General features: G+C 37.1%; 1 protein-coding gene across 5 annotated transcripts in view; it reads right to left on the minus strand.

Moving 5' to 3' along the window:
* Nucleotides 1-4,652: 4,652 nt before the first annotated feature.
* LOC133576953 (A-type potassium channel modulatory protein KCNIP1-like) overlaps nt 4,653-18,023 on the minus strand; it is a 165,869-nt gene continuing 152,498 nt past the window's right edge. For 4 of the 5 annotated variants that reach the window (XM_072912368.1, XM_072912369.1, XM_072912371.1 and 1 more), the window contains one exon: nt 12,430-12,778. In XM_072912368.1, the coding sequence (XP_072768469.1) occupies nt 12,617-12,778 (162 nt within the window). In that variant the 3' untranslated portion in view covers nt 12,430-12,616. Of the gene's footprint in view, nt 5,803-12,429; nt 12,779-18,023 lie in introns of those variants that run through there. The other variant, XM_072912372.1, reaches the window with a different exon arrangement.

Consider the following 18,023-nt stretch of genomic DNA (forward strand, 5'->3'; position numbering starts at 1 on the left):
CTAATACACCCCCATACCATCACAGATGCTGGCTTTTGAACTTTGCGTCGATAACAGTCTGGATGGTTCGCTTCCCCTTTGGTCCGGATGACACGATGTCGAATATTTCCAAAAACAATTTGAAATGTGGACCACAGAACACTTTTCTACTTTGCATGAGTCCATCTTAGATGATCTCGGGCCCAGAGTGTCAGGACTTGGTCTTGGGTGTTTGCTTTTCCGGGGTGCAACGGAAAGTTGGCACGGGCGAGACGGGAATGAAGGTACATGATTTATTGAAACACTAGAACTACAAAAAAAGGATCAAACCAAAGCGCGCACAGTGGCGGAAACTATGAACAATTAAACAAAACATAAACTATGGCTTGATAAACAAAAACTTACTTGGCATGGAACCGGCATGAAAAAAGAGCAGCAAGGATCATAAGGGTGTGCAGAAGCGTATATGGGGTGAGGTCGTCAGGCCGAACAACAGAAAATGAATGAACTTAAATACTATGGACATGATTAGTGAAAGCAGGTGCGTGACTCAAAACGTGAAACAGGTGCGTGACGTGACAGGTGAAAACTAATGGTTGCTATGGTGACCAGACAAGGGAGTGAAAAGACAGAAACTAAACAAAACATGACTTAAAACAAAACATGATAATACAGACATGACAGAGCCCCTCCCTTAAGGACAGATACCAGATGTCCAAGAAAAAAACCTTAACAAAAGTCATGGGAGGGCGGGAGGGGGACATGGCGGTGGGTCGCCAGACCACGTGTCCCCGTATCCACCGGGGCAGAGTTAGGTGGCGGCGGCGAGTGGAACGCCGCTGCAGCAGGCGAGGCGGGCGCCCAGGGAATGGCCACATTCGTGGCCGACGAGGAGGCAGGCGCGTCGTCATCGTGGCAGGCGTGGCTTGGCGTGGTGAGTCAGGCGGCGAAGCTCGGCGTGGCGCGTCAGGCGGTGAAGCTCGGCGTGGGTCTTGGTATAGGTCTTGGTCTTGGCGTGGGTCTTGGTCTTGGCATGGCAGGTCTTGGTCTTGGCATGGCGGGTCTTGGTCTTGGCATGGCGGGTCTTGGCATGGCGGGTCTTGGTTTTGGCATGGCGGGTCTTGGTCTTGGTCTTGGCATGGCGGGTCTTGGTCTTGGTCTTGGCATGGCGGGTCTTGGTCTTGGTCTTGGTCTTGGCATGGCGGGTCTTGGTCTTGGTCTTGGCATGACGGGTCTTGGTCTTGGCATGGCGGGTCTTGGTCTTGCCATGGCGGGTCTTGGTCTTGGTCTTGGCATGGCGGGTCTTGGTCTTGGCATGGAGGGTCTTGGACTTGGCGTGGAGGGTCTTGGACTTGGCGTGGAGGGTCTTGGACTTGGCGTGGAGGGTCTTGGTCTTGGACTTGGTGTGGAGGGTCTTGGTCTTGGACTTGGCGTGGAGGGTCTTGGTCTTGGACTTGGCGTGGAGGGTCTTGGTCTTGGACTTGGCGTGGAGGGTCTTGGTCTTGACATGGAGCTGGTGCTAGCCTTGGTGCGGCGACAGGTGCTAGCCGTGGAGCTGCGACAGGTGCTAGCCTTGGAGCAGCGACAGGTGCTAGCCTTGGAGCAGCGACAGGTGCTAGCCGTGGCTCTGGTGCTAGCCTTGACGCTAGCCGTGGTGCAGCTACTGGTGCTAGCCGTGAAGCAGCGACAGGTGCTAGCCGTGGCTCTGGTGCTAGCCTTGGCGCTAGCCGTGGTGCAGCTACTGGTGCTAGCCTTGGTGCAGGTGGAGGTGGTCTAGCTGGGGGTTGCGGCTTGGCATGGTAAAAGACTGGTGAGGGCGGTCGTGCTGGAGGCTGTGGCTTGACAGGTCGGAAGACTGGTGGTGGCGGCCGTGAGGGAGGCTGTGGCTTGACATGGTGATGCTGAGCCACCCCACCTGAACAATTCCCAGCCCTAGCCCCCCCCCTCAAGGGGCGGATACCAGACGCGCTCCCTGCGGTCCTGAACTCTCTGTAGGGGTGGGCGGAGGAGGGCAGAAACTTCCCCATTAAATTGTCCAAATTGTCTTTTTTGTACCTGGGATTGAGTGGGTGAAAAAAAATTGTTTTGTGTCTTGGGTGTGGCTTGAGTCCTGGGGAGCGGGGAATCAAAAGAAAAAGAATTCAGAAAAAAAAAATCCTGGTCTTTGACATCATCCGGGCGAAGCCGGGCTGGCTGCTGCTTGCTTCCGCTCGGAGGGGGAGGGGCATGTGGGAGCGGCGTGTCCTGCAGGCTCGCGGAAGTTCTACCTGACGTCCTTCGTCGGGAGCGGCGCTTCCGCGGCTGAGGTGACGCTGTGTCGTCCTGGGACCAAATGAAGTCTCTGTACTCCACGGAGGAGTAGCGCAGAGTTTCCTCCTCCATCGCGCACAGGACCGCCCAAGAAGCCTCGTCCAAAATGTCCAACTCGGCCAACTTAGGTGCGGAAAAGCGGGTCTGCTGACGACCTACTGTCAGGACTTGGTCTTGGGTGTTTGCTTTTCCGGGGTGCAACGGAAAGTTGGCACAGGCGAGACGGGAATGAAGGTACATGATTTATTGAAACACTAGAACTACAAAAAAAGGATCAAACCAAAGCGCGCACAGTGGCGGAAACTATGAACAATTAAACAAAACATAAACTGTGGCTTGATAAACAAAAACTTACTTGGCATGGAACCGGCATGAAAAAAGAGCAGCAAGGATCATAAGGGTGTGCAGAAGCATATATGGGGTGAGGTCGTCAGGCCGAACAACAGAAAATGAATGAACTTAAATACTATGGACATGATTAGTGAAAGCAGGTGCGTGACTCAAAACGTGAAACAGGTGCGTGACGTGACAGGTGAAAACTAATGGTTGCTATGGTGACCAGACAAGGGAGTGAAAAGACAGAAACTAAACAAAACATGACTTAAAACAAAACATGATAATACAGACATGACACAGAGAAGCCGGCGGCGTTTCTGGGTGTTGTTGATAAATGGCTTTCGCTTTGCATAGTAGAGCTTTAACTTGCACTTACAGATGTAGCGACCAACTGTATTTAGTGACAGTGGTTTTCTGAAGTGTTCCTGAGCCCATGTGGTGATATCCTTTAGAGATTGATGTCGGTTTTTGATACAGTGCCGTCTGAGGGATGGAAGGTCACGGTCATTCAGTGTTGGTTTCCGGCCATGCCGCTTACGTGGAGTGATTTCTCCAGATTCTCTGAACCTTTTGATGATATTATGGACCGTAGATGTTAAAATCCCTAAATTTCTTGCAATTGCACTTTGAAAAACGTTGTTCTTAAACTGTTTGACTATTTGCTCACGCAGTTGTGGACAAAGGGGTGTACCTCGCCCATCCTTTCTTGTGAAAGACTGAGCATTTTTTGGGAAGCTGTTTTTTATATCCAATCATGGCACCCACCTGTTCCCAATTAGCCTGCACACCTGTGGGATGTTCCAAATAAGTGTTTGATGAGCATTCCTCAACTTTATCAGTATTTATTGCCACCTTTCCCAACTTCTTTGTCACGTGTTGCTGGCATCAAATTCTAAAGTTAATGATTATTTGCAAAAAAAAAAATGTTTATCAGTTTGAGCATCAAATATGTTGTCTTTGTAGCATATTCAACTGAATATGGGTTGAAAAGGATTTGCAAATCATTGTATTCCGTTTATATTTACATCTAACACAATTTCCCAACTCATATGGAAACAGGGTTTGTACATGACAATAAAGAATGTGGGATTTACAAAATTAACTATGAAGGATAAAACACTGAATATTGACAACATATGAACGTTACTCCCCCCTCTGCATCCACATATTTTACAATCAAGCGAAACGCATCAAAAATGCAACAAACATAGCAAAATATGAACGCAAAAGGTAAAAAAAACACTTACAATCTGATATATCTGATTGTGGGGAGGCGGGGCCGGCAGACCGACAGTGAGGCGTGCCCCGATGGCACGGACCTGGAGGGGGCGTGCCTTAAGTCCGGCTGGAAATTGGGAGAAATTCGGGATAATGGTTGTCCCGGGAGATTTTCGGGAGAGGCACTGAAATTCACAAGTCTCCCGGAAAATTCGGGAGGGTTGGCAAGTATGCCTTAGAGCAGTGTTTTTCAATCACTGTGCCGTGGCACACTAGTGTGCCGTGAGATACAGTCTGGTGTGCCGTGGGAGATTATCTAATTTCACCGATTTGGGGTAAAAAATATTTTTTGCAAACCAGTAATTATAGTCTGTAAATGATGTGTTGTTGTTGAGTGTCGGTGCTGTCTAGAGCTCGGCAGAGTAACCGTGTAATACTCTTCCATATCAATAGGTGGAAGCAGGTAGCTAATTGCTTTGTAGATGTCGGGAACAGCGGGAGGCAGTGTGCAGGTAAAAAGGTGTCTAATGCTTAAACCAAAAATAAACAAAAGGTGAGTGCCCCTAAGAAAAGGCATTGAAGCTTAGGGAAGGCTACGCAGAACGAAAGTAAAACTGAACTGGCTACAAAGTAAACAAAAACAGAATGCTGGAAGACAGCAAAGACTTACTGTGGAGCAAAGATGGCGTCCACAATGTACATCCGATGATTTCTGCTGGTGGTGTGCTACCGCATTTTGTCAACACAAAAAATGTGCCTTCGCTCAAAAAAGGTTGAAAATCACTGCCTTAGAGCAGTGGTACCCACACAAGAATTAAAAAATATATATATATATTTTTTATTTATTTTTTATTAAATCAACATAAAAAACACAAGATACACTTACAATTAGTGCACCAACTAAAAAAACCTCCCTCCCCCATTTACACTCATTCGCACAAAAGGGTTGTTTCTTTTTGTTATTAATATTTCTGGTTCCTACATTATATATTAATACAGTCTGCAGGGATACAGTCCGTAAGCACACATGACTGTATTTTTTTATGAAAAATTTTCAAGCGTTGACCGGTCCGCAGTTACAAAAAGGTTGGGCACCACTGCCTTAGAGCGTAGGGTGAGACTGTGACTTAGTGTGCAGCTCCATGCGTTCTCCTCATGAGCGAAATTGAACTCTGAGTCTGCCTGATTCCTTGCTTCTTGTCTCGTTTAATAGATAGTTCGGTGTTTGAACCTGACAGTCTTTTTGCCGTGTGTATATGTGAGGGGGTGACAAGACCAGAAATACACTTCAACATCATTATGGCGGCTACAGTTTCCATCTTAAAGATCTAAAAAAAAAAAATGATTAGGGAATGAAAAGCTTAATTTGCCCAGGTCTGCTCTAGCGTGAGAAGACGTGCATGGTCACGTGACGATTTGTTGTTGTTGTTGTTTTTTTCCATAGTCAGTCAAACAGGAAGTTCACATTATGGGACACACACATGCACTACATAAACGTGTCAGTCCCCCAAACATCAACAAACAGTAATTGCAGCTACAATAACTCCAAGTACAAAGACACAGAGAAGGGAAAAAAGAAGCGACAAATAACTATTTAAATATCGAACATTTGCCACGACATTGACAGCGGTGGAACACTTTTTGACGACATTGCAGGGCGACCTTTAACCCCCCTCGGTATATTGCTGCCTGCGTCACGGCGCACGTATTCCAAGCGGACCTTTCCTCTTGCATGCGTTACGGGATATTGCTCGTGTTTTGTCACAACGTTACCAAAGTAAAAGTATATTTACACACTGAACACGGAGGGGAGGTCCCAGAGAGGCGCCGTCTTTTCGCCAAAATACCCCCTTCGAGAAAGTTTCCAGGCAAGTCACGTCTTTGTTGTCTTTTCCTCCGGCGGGTTGTTGTCTAGATGACATTCTCGAAGAGTTGGAGGGACCGCATGATGTTGTCATCCTGTGTGTGGGGAGAAGAGCATCAAGGTGGGGAACTGAACGTTGTAGGACAATAAAACATGCGCTTTTCTTTTTTTACGCATTCTAATTACAAACCCCGTTTCCATATGAGTTGGGAAATTGTGTTAGATGTAAATATAAACGGAATACAATGATTTGCAAATCCTTTTCAACACATATTCAATTGAATGCACTACAAAGACAACATATTTGATGTTCACATTTTTTGCAAATTATAATTAACTTAGAATTTCATGGCTGCAACACGTGCCAAAGTAGTTGGGAAAGGGCATGTTCACCACTGTGTTACATGGCCTTTCCTTTTAACAACACTCAGTAAACGTTTGGAAACTGAGGAGACACATTTTTGAAGCTTCTCAGGTGGAATTCTTTCCCATTCTTGCTTGATGTACAGCTTAAGTTGTTCAACAGTCCGGGGGTCTCCGTTGTGCTATTTTAGGCTTCATAATGCGCCACACATTTTCAATGGGAGACAGGTCTGGACTACAGGCAGGCCAGTCTAGTACCCGCACTCTTACAAAATAAACCCGCCTACAGTCATCATGATATATCTGATATATCACTAAGCTTTAGAACTTTGTTGTGAAAATCTCCTTCTGTGGAAACGCTTCCCGCCCACACTGCTTGGTGCCTCGTCTGAGCTGCTGTGACGTAGATTACCATAGTAACTAATTAGATGACCATAGTAACTAATTAGATGGCCATAGTAACTAGAGATGCCGATAAATGCTTTAAAATGTAATATCGGAAATGATCGATATCACTTTTTAAATTATCGGTATCGTTTATTTTTTTGTTTTTTTTTAATTTTTTTATTAAATCAACATAAAAAACACAAGATACACTTACAATTAGTACACCAACCCAAAAAACCTCCCTCCCCCATTTACACTCATTCACACTAGAGATGTTCGATAATATCAACCTGCCGATATTATCGGCCGATAAATGCGTTAAAATGTAATATCGGAAATTATCGGTATCGTTTTTTTTCTTATCGGTATCGTTTTTTTTTTTTTTTTTTTTTTTTAATTAAATCAACATAAAAAAACACAAGATACACTTACAATTAGTGCATCAACCCAAAAAACCTCCCTCCCCCATTCACACTAATTCACACTAGAGATGTTCGATAATATCAACCTGCCGATATTATCGGCCGATAAATGCGTTAAAATGTAATATCGGAAATTATCGGTATCATTTTTTAAATGATCAGTATCGTGTTTTTTTTTTTTTTTTTAATTTTTTTATTAAATCAACATAAAAAACACAAGATACTCTTACAATTAGTACACCAACCCAAAAAACCTCCCTCCCCTCATTCACACTAGAGATGTTCGATAATATCAACCTGCCGATATTATCGGCCGATAAATGCGTTAAAATGTAATATCGGAAATGATCGGTATCGTTTTTTTTAAAATCGGTATCGTTTTTTTTTTTTTTTTAATTAAATCAACATAAAAAAACACAAGATACACTTACAATTAGTGCACCAACCCAAAAAACCTCCCTCCCCCATTCACACTCATTCACACTAGAGATGTTCGATAATATCAACCTGCCGATATTATCGGCCGATAAATGCGTTAAAATGTAATATCGGAAATTATTGGTATCGTTTTTTTTCTTATCGGTATCGTTTTTTTTGTTTGTTTTTTTTTAAATTAAATCAACATAAAAAAACACAAGATACACTTACAATTAGTGCATCAACCCAAAAAACCTCCCTCCCCCATTCACACTAATTCACACTAGAGATGTTCGATAATATCAACCTGCCGATATTATCGGCCGATAAATGCGTTAAAATGTAATATCGGAAATTATCGGTATCATTTTTTAAATGATCAGTATCGTGTTTTTTTTTATTTTTTATTTTTTTTATTAAATCAACATAAAAAACACAAGATACTCTTACAATTAGTACACCAACCCAAAAAACCTCCCTCCCCTCATTCACACTAGAGATGTTCGATAATATCAACCTGCCGATATTATCGGCCGATAAATGCGTTAAAATGTAATATTGGAAATTATCGGTATCATTTTTTAAATGATCAGTATCGTTTTTTTTTTAAATTTATTTTTAATTTTTTTACTAAATCAACATAAAAAACACAAGATACTCTTACAATTAGTACACCAACCCAAAAAACCTCCCTCCCCTCATTCACACTAGAGATGTTCGATAATATCAACCTGCCGATATTATCGGGCGATAAATGCGTTAAAATGTAATATCGGAAATGATCGGTATCGTTTTTTTAAAAATCGGTATCGTTTTTTTTTTTTTTTTAATTAAATCAACATAAAAAAACACAAGATACACTTACAATTAGTGCACCAACCCAAAAAACCTCCCTCCCCCATTCACACTCATTCACACTAGAGATGTTCGATAATATCAACCTGCCGATATTATCGGCCGATAAATGCGTTAAAATGTAATATCGGAAATTATTGGTATCGTTTTTTTTCTTATCGGTATCGTTTTTTTTTTTGTTTTTTTTTTAAAATTAAATCAACATAAAAAAACACAAGATACACTTACAATTAGTGCATCAACCCAAAAAACCTCCCTCCCCCATTCACACTAATTCACACTAGAGATGTTCGATAATATCAACCTGCCGATATTATCGGCCGATAAATGCGTTAAAATGTAATATCGGAAATTATCGGTATCATTTTTTAAATGATCAGTATCGTGTTTTTATTTTTTATTTTTTTATTTTTTATTAAATCAACATAAAAAACACAAGATACTCTTACAATTAGTACACCAACCCAAAAAACCTCCCTCCCCTCATTCACACTAGAGATGTTCGATAATATCAACCTGCCGATATTATCGGCCGATAAATGCGTTAAAATGTAATATCAGAAATTATCGATATCATTTTTTTAATTATCGGTATCTTTTTTTAAAATTTTTTTTATTTTTATTAAATCAACATAAAAAACACAAGATACACTTACAATTAGTACACCAACCCAAAAAACCTCCCTCCCCCATTTACACTCATTCACACAAGAGATGTTCGATAATATCAACCTGCCGATATTATCGGCCGATAAATGCGTTAAAATGTAATATCGGAAATGATCGGTATCGGTTTTTTTCTTATCGGTATCATTTTTTTGTTTTGTTTTTTTAAAATTAAATCAACATAAAAAAACACAAGATACACTTACAATTAGTGCACTAACCCAAAAAACCTCCCTCCCCCATTTACACTCATTCACACAAAAGGGTTGTTTCTTTCTGTTATTAATGTTGTGGTTCCTACATTATATATCAATATATATCAATACAGTCTGCAAGGGATACAGTCCGTAAGCACACATGATTGTGGTCCACTAATAGTACTAACCTTTAACAGTTAATTTTGCTCATTTTCATTAATTACTAGTTTCTATGTAACTGTTTTTATATTGTTTTACTCTCTTTTTTATTCAAGAAAATGTTTTTAATTTATTTATCTTACATTATTTTATAAATTTTAAAAAAAAGTACCTTATCTTCACCATACCAGGTTGTCCAAATTAGGCATAATAATGTGTCAATTCCACGACTGTATATATTGGTATCAGTTGATATCAGTATCGGTAATTAAAGAGTTGGACAATATCGGAATATCGGATACCGGCAAAAAGCCATTATCGGACATCCCTAATTCACACTCATTCACACAAAAGGGTTGTTTCTTTCTGTAATTAATATTGTGGTTCCTACATTATATATCAATATATATCAATACAGTCTGCAAGGGATACAGTCCGTAAGCACACATGATTGTGGTCCACTAATAGTACTAACCTTTAACAGTTAATTTTGCTCATTTTCATTAATTACTAGTTTCTATGCAACTGTTTTTATATTGTTTTACTCTCTTTTTTATTCAAGAAAATGTTTTTAATGTATTTATCTTATTTTATTTTATAAATTAAAAAAAAAGTACCTTATCTTCACCATACCAGGTTGTCCAAATTAGGCATAATAATGTGTCGATTCCACGACTGTATATATCGGTATCGGTAATTAAAGAGTTGGACAATATCGGAATATCGGATACCGCCGAAAAACGAAAATTATCGGACATCCCTAATTCACGCTCATTCACACAAAAGGGTTGTTTCTTTCTGTTATTAATGTTGTGGTTCCTACATTATATATCAATATATATCAATACAGTCTGCAAGGGATACAGTCCGTAAGCACACATGATTGTGCGTGCTGCTGGTCCACTAATAGTACTAACATTTAACAGTTAATTTTACTCATTTTCATTAATTACTAGTTTCTATATAACTGTTTTTATATTGTTTTACTCTCTTTTTTATTCAAGAAAATGTTTTTAATTTATTTATCTTACTTTATTTTATAAATTAAAAAAAAAAGTACCTTATCTTCACCATACCTGGTTGTCCAAATTAGGCATAATAATGTGTCAATTCCACGATTGTATATATCGGTATCAGTTGATATCGGTATCGGTAATTAAAGAGTTGGACAATATCGGAATATCGGATACCGGCAGAAAGCCATTATCGGACATCCCTAATTCACACTCATTCACACAAAAGGGTTGTTTCTTTCTGTTATTAATATTGTGGTTCCTACATTATATATCAATATATATCAATTTGACTCATTTTCATTAATTACTAGTTTCTATATAACTGTTTTTATATTGTTTTACTTTCTTTTTTATTCCAGAAAATGTTTTTAATTTATTTATCTTATTTTATTTTATTGATTTTTTTAAAAAGTACCTTATCTTCACCATACCTGGTTGTCCAAATTAGGCATAATAATGAGTTGATTCCACGACTGTATATATCGGTTGATATCGGTATCGGTTGATATCGGTATCGGTAATTAAAGAGTTGGACAATATCGGAATATCCGATACCGGCAGAAAGCCATTATCGGACATCCCTAATTCACACTCATTCACACAAAAGGGTTGTTTCTTTCTGTTATTAATATTGTGGTTCCTAAATTATATATCAATATATATCAATTTGACTCATTTTCAATAATTACTAGTTTCTATATAATTGTTTTTATATTGTTTTACTTTCTTTTTTATTCAAGAAAATGTTTTTAATTTATTTATCTGATTTTATTTATTTTAAAAGTACCTTATCTTCACCATACCAGGTTGTCCAAATTAGGCATAATAATGTGTCAATTCCACGACTGTATATATCGGTATCAGTTGATATCGGTATCGGTAATTAAAGAGTTGGACAATATCGGAATATCGGATACCGGCAAAAAGCCATTATCGGACATCCCTAATTCACACTCATTCGCACAAAAGGGTTGTTTCTTTCTGTTATTAATATGCTGGTTCCTACATTATATATCAATATATATCAATTTGACTCATTTTCATTAATTACTAGTTTCTATGTAACTGTTTTTATATTGTTTTACTTTCTTTTTTATTCAAGAAAATGTTTTTAATTTATTTATCTTATTTTATTTTATTGATTTTTAAAAAAAGTACCTTATCTTCACCATACCTGGTTGTCCAAATTAGGCATAATAATGAGTTGATTCCACGACTGTATATATCGGTATCAGTTGATATCGGTATCGGTAATTAAAGAGTTGGACAATATCGGAATATCGGATACCGGCAAAAAGCCATTATCGGACATCCCTAATTCACACTCATTCACACAAAAGGGTTGTTTCTTTCTGTTATTAATATTGTGGTTCCTACATTATATATCAATATATATCAATTTGACTCATTTTCATTAATTACTAGTTTCTATGTAACTGTTTTTATATTGTTTTACTTTCTTTTTTACTCAAGAAAATGTTTTTAATTTATTTATCTTATTTAATTTTATTGATTTTTTTAAAAAGTACCTTATCTTCACCATACCTGGTTGTCCAAATTAGGCATAATAATGAGTTGATTCCACGACTGTATATATCGGTTGATATCGGTATCGGTTGATATCGGTATCGGTAATTAAAGAGTTGGACAATATCGGAATATCGGATACCGGCAAAAAGCCATTATCGGACATCCCTAATTCACACTCATTCACACAAAAGGGTTGTTTCTTTCTGTTATTAATATTGTGGTTCCTACATTATATATCAATATATATCAATTTGACTCATTTTCATTAATTACTAGTTTCTATGTAACTGTTTTTATATTGTTTTACTTTCTTTTTTACTCAAGAATTTTTTTTAAATTTATTTATCTGATTTTATTTATTTATTTATTTTAAAAAGTACCTTATCTTCACCATACCTGGTTGTCCAAATTAGGCATAATAATGAGTTGATTCCACGACTGTATATATCGGTTGATATCGGTATCGGTAATTAAGGGTTTGGTCAATATCGGAATATCGGATATCGACAAAAAGCCGTTATCGGACATCCCTAATAGTAACTAATTAGATGCCCATAGTAACTAGTATATCATCCAAAAGTGCAGATTCCAACCATTGAAATACTTAGTATAGTTGAAGACTTACGGTCATTAGAAAACATGACTGCAGCTACACTTTACATCTTAAAGATCTAAAAAAATTATTTGGGAATGTCCGGTGGGCCAGATTGACGGGCCGCATGTGGCCCCCGGGCCTTAATTTGCCCAGATGTGCATTAGACACAGGTGTACCTAATGTGGTGACCTCCAAAGACTGTGGATCATGGCGTTAGGAGGGGATAGCACAGGTGTGGCAATAAACTCCAATGGATTTGTGAGGGGTTGTTCAAATGAAATTCCGCCGCGTGATTGCGTTTCTCACACCTGCGCTGGCAAAGTGCAAACAACGACGACGACGACGAGAAGTGGTGTCAACAACGTTGTAGTCGAGCTGAGGGAAGGGAATAGAAGGTATACCTCTTGACAAGAAAGGATGAATTCATCCAGGGTGACCACGCCGTCTCTGTTTTTGTCCATTTTCTGTGGACAAGAGGTAACATATTCAACATTCATAGTCAATAGGTAATGCATCACAAAGCTGTCATTATAAGTTTAAGTTACACACGTTAATGTTGTAACACACAAGCATGTCGAATGCTGGAATAAAAGAAACAAACATGCTCCACCTAGTAGAGAATTGTATGGGTTTTTTGTTGTTGTCATTATTATTATGACCACTAGGGGACACCATAGACATGTTATAAGGGTACGCAGCATAGAGCGCTATTGCCTACTGGCGCTGACGAGACGCGGGGCCGCCATCTTGGAGTGGTGATCCGCTCCACTCAGTGCAATTCATTTGGCAGGAGCAATGAACTGATTCATCTTACCTCACGGAATACCAGGGGCGTCACTAGCTTTTGAGGACAGGGGGGCTTGGCCCCAGGAGATGCACAGGATGCGAGCGAATGTTACGCAGGAGCACAAAACTTCACAAACGGCTAACAAAGACTTAGAAATTATTCATTGTTATTATTATTATTTTTAAAAAATGCACGGGACGAAATGAAATGCTCCCCGGGACGATGGCTTTTAACCATTTTTTTTCTTTTTCTTTTTATGTATTTATTAATTTTACATTTTATATTAAATGTCTTTGGTTTTTCCTCCCTCTGAAAATTCAATGAAATGTTTAACAAGCCATCCTATAATAATACAACAGCTATCATGCTTGCCAACCCTCCCGAATTTTCTGGGAGACTCCCGAAATTCAGTGCCTCTCCCGAAAACCTCCCGGAACAAATATTCTCCCGAAAATCTCCCGATTTTCAGCCGGAGCTGGAAGCCACGCCCCCTCCAGCTCCATGCGGACTTGAGTGAGGACAGCCTTTTTTCACGACGGGAGGACAACAGGGTGACAAGAACTAAATCATCCAGACTAGAGATAAATTGTATTATTATGTTTATCTTACCTAAAAATAAATATATTTATTAATTAAAAAAAAAAAAAAAAAAAAAACTAAATACATTTTTACTATATTTTGCTAAAAACATCAAAATTAATTGTATTTTTATTTGTATTTTTTCGTGATTACATCCAGCCATAGAATTATACATTAAAATAAACATATTTGAAATAATTTATTTTAAATTATCATAATAATTCATTTAAAATTACCATATTTAATTATTAAAATAATTGCTTGTTTATCAACAACTTTAGCATTTTATTCATTACATTTTGAAACTCTCAGAAGCCAAGTTATGTTACATTCCTTAATATTTATTTATGCAAGTTTGAAGTATCAATTATCTAAACACAGTTAATTTGCATATTTTCAGGATGTAGATATCTATATCTATCTATATATATATATATATATATATTAAAAAAAAAAAAAAAAAAAAAAATTAAAAAAAAAATATATATATATATATATATATATATATATATATATATATATATATATATATATATGTATGAAATACTTGACTTGGTGAATTCTAGCTGTCAATATACTCCTCCCCTCTTAACCACGCCCCCAACCACGCCCCGCCCACCCCCGACCACGCCCCCACTCCCCACCTCCCGAAATCGGAGGTCTCAAGGTTGGCAAGTATGACAGCTATTAATGTAACAATACAATAAAACAAATATATTTAATTATGTTTTTTTCATTATTTTAACAATAGGCTAATGTACATTACTTTATATAGATTCTACAAGAAACACAAAACTTAAAAACTAAATTATTTACAATTACACACAAGGTTTCGTGCAGCTTCACTCATTGTAAAGGAAGATAATGTGCTTCGTACACCTGCAGGACCGCAAGCAAGGTCGCAGAGAAAATGCGGACTGGAGTTTGAGTGATGTGGGCATTTTCTATATGAACAAGTGGAATGGATTGGATACCGACGCACTAAAGGGGCTCTCTACCTTACGCTACGAAGTGAGGGGAAACTGAGTGAATAATAACAGGTTATATGATTATTTATTGTATTTGTAAAAAAAAAAAAATATAACACCAAATTATTTAGGGGGGCTTGAGCCCCCCTAAAATAGGCCTAACAACGCCAATGCTGAATACCACTGATTTTCACCCGCTTTTTTCTCATACGTGTAGCTATGATAACAGACACATGTTTTATTATTCATAGTTTGCGTAACAGTAATAGAATATTCTTATAGACGTCCCAGATCAAAACTGGGAATATAATCCCAGAGAAGGGGGAAAAAAAGGTCAGCTATTTTTAAGTTGAAGAAACAATATGATTAGGTTATATATACATGCGTATATCATACATAAACAATGTATGAATACATTAGATATCTACGGTATTTTTCGGAGTATAAATCGCTCCGGAGTATAAGTCGCACCGGCCGAAAATGCATAATAAAGAAGGAAAAAAAACATATATAAATCGCACTGGAATATAAGTCGCATTTTTTGTGGAAATGTATTTGATAAAAGCCAACACCAAGAATAGACATTTGAAAGGCAATTTAAAATAAATCAAGAATAGTGAACAACAGGCTGAATAAGTGTACGTTATATGAGGCATAAATAACCAACTGGTATGTTAACGTAACATATTATGGTAAGAGTCATTCAAATAACTATAACATATGTGTACAGCTCCACTAATGGACATTGGAGTGTTACTTTCAAAGGCAAAATTAAAGTATTGCTAGAAACATATTTTTATATGGGACTTTATTGTATTATATGTATAGTACATGTTCCTGTAGTAGGCTAATATAGCTATTTAGCCACTTAGATCATGTGTAGTCTTCATTATAAGACTTTTAATTTTTTGCGGCTGCTGACAGATTACTTTTTTGTATTTTTGGTCCAATATGGCTCTTTCAACATTTTGGGTTGCCGACCCCGGACCTAGAAGATAATTTTATGTTTTTTTTTGTCATTATTATTATGACCACTAGGTGACACTATGTAGCCATTTGTCTGATTTTGGAAAGATAGGCGAGTTCTGCAGGCTTATTGCCATTAGCTTTTTCCATGACTGCATTTTAAAGGGCCCTATAAATAGGCTACTGTATAGAAACTAGATGGTAAAGACATACCAACTTGAATTATTATTTTTTTGACTGGAAACTGAACATCGATGTTGATAAAAGAAGGGGCTCCCAGTAGTCAGCATTAAACTGTTTTTTTTATTTGACTTGCCAAACATTGCAAAACTTAAAGAAACCATTCAGTCTCACTGAGGGAATCTGCAGGAAAGTAAAATGTTTATGTCAGGCCTACACAGCCAGTTCTGCTCATTTTTGTCTAGTTACCCCTTCAAAAAAGTATTCTCTGAGTCACTACAAGTCACATTGCTCAGACATGTGTGGGTATTTAGGGTACAGCCCTAAAATATACACATACATGTATATATGCACTTATACATACATACATATATATATATATATATATATATATATATATATATATATATATATATATATATTACTCTCTGTAAAGCACCAGTTCCATTGGCAGCAAAACAGGCCCAGAGCATAATACTACCCCCACCATGTTTGACGGTAGGTTTGGTGTTCCTGGGATTAAAGCCCACATACTGCAAAAAGTCAGTGATTAAAAACAAGAAAAAACAAAACAAAAATTAAAGGTATTTTATTTGAACTAAGCAAAATTATCTGCCAATAGAACAAGAAAATTTGGCTTGTCAAGACTTTCCAAAACAAGTCAAATTAACTAACCTCAATGAATCCAAAAATACCTTAAAATACCGTATTTTTCGGACTATAAGTCACAGTTTTTTTCATAGTTTGGCCGGGCCCCAGTGCGATTTTTATATGTTTTTTTCCTTCTTTATTATGCATTTTCGGCAGGTGCGACTTATACTCCGGTGCGACTTATACTCCGAAAAATACGGTAAGTATATTCTCACTAATAACAAGTGCACTTTTCTTGATAGAAAAAACAAATGAGACCTTTTTGCTCAGTATGTTGAAAAATATTCTTAAATTAAGTAAATTATCTTGACATAATGATATGTGCTCGGCATTACATTTCTTGAAACCAGCAAACTTATACTAAAAACTAACTTATTTTTCTTAATGGAAAGGCAACAAGGCAACCGCTTGTTACTCTCGGGGTCTACGAGCCACATATATATATATATATATATATATATATATATATATATATATATATATATATATATATATATATATATATATATATATATATATATATATATACATATTTTAGGGCTGCAATTGAACGCGATTCTCGATTCAAAAACAATATTTTCCTGATTCAAAAGGATTCTCTATTCATTCAATACGTAGGATTTCAGCAGGATCTACCCCAGTCTGCTGACATGCAAGCAGAGTAGTAGATTTTTGTAAAAAGCTTTTATAATGACAATGTTTTATCAACTTGGATTGTATTGTTATGGTATTGTTGTGTATTTTTTTGTCGGATTGATTAATTAAAAAAAATAAAATAATAATAAAAATAAATAAAAAAATAAAATAAATTAAAAAAATAAAATCGATTTTTAAAAAATGAGAATCGATTCTGAATCGCACAACGTGAGAATCGCGATTAGAATTCGAATCGACTTTTTCCCACACCCCTGTAAATATATATATATATATATATATATATATATATATATATATATATATATATATATATATATATATATATATATATATATACACATATGTATATATATATATATATATATATTTTGTCGGAGGCAGATATTTACATATATCCGAATTTAAGTGTTACTTCTTTTATTTCATAGTCATATTTGAAAACAGCTCGTGTTTTTCCATTTGTTCTCTTTCTGTTTGTCTGCAAGTAAACTGTGTGTGTTAACCTTGAAGCTTTGGAATGTTAGAAAGAGCGATAATGGGCATTTGTTTTGCCTAGAGAGACATGACTGCCAGGGACTTAAGAGGGGAGAGGGTTTGGTCGGGGGGGGGCAGACCATCTTAGCGGCGCAATTGAATGTTCTATGCTGGACTGGTCTCAATGTATATCTGCAAAGCTTTGCAAATATATTACAAAATACCTATTCTGTCTCTGGTGGTTATTCAACTCAGCTTTAAGTGTCGTAAAGAGCTTGGGAGCGACTTGTGACTTGAATTCCCTGGGAGGAACAACTGGTCCAAAACGCAACAATATATATATATATATATATATATATATATATATATATATATATATATATATATATATATATATATATATATATATATATATATATATATATATATATATATATATATATATAT

This window comes from Nerophis lumbriciformis, linkage group LG36 (genome assembly GCF_033978685.3).
Source record: "Nerophis lumbriciformis linkage group LG36, RoL_Nlum_v2.1, whole genome shotgun sequence".
NCBI lineage: Eukaryota > Metazoa > Chordata > Actinopteri > Syngnathiformes > Syngnathidae > Nerophis > Nerophis lumbriciformis.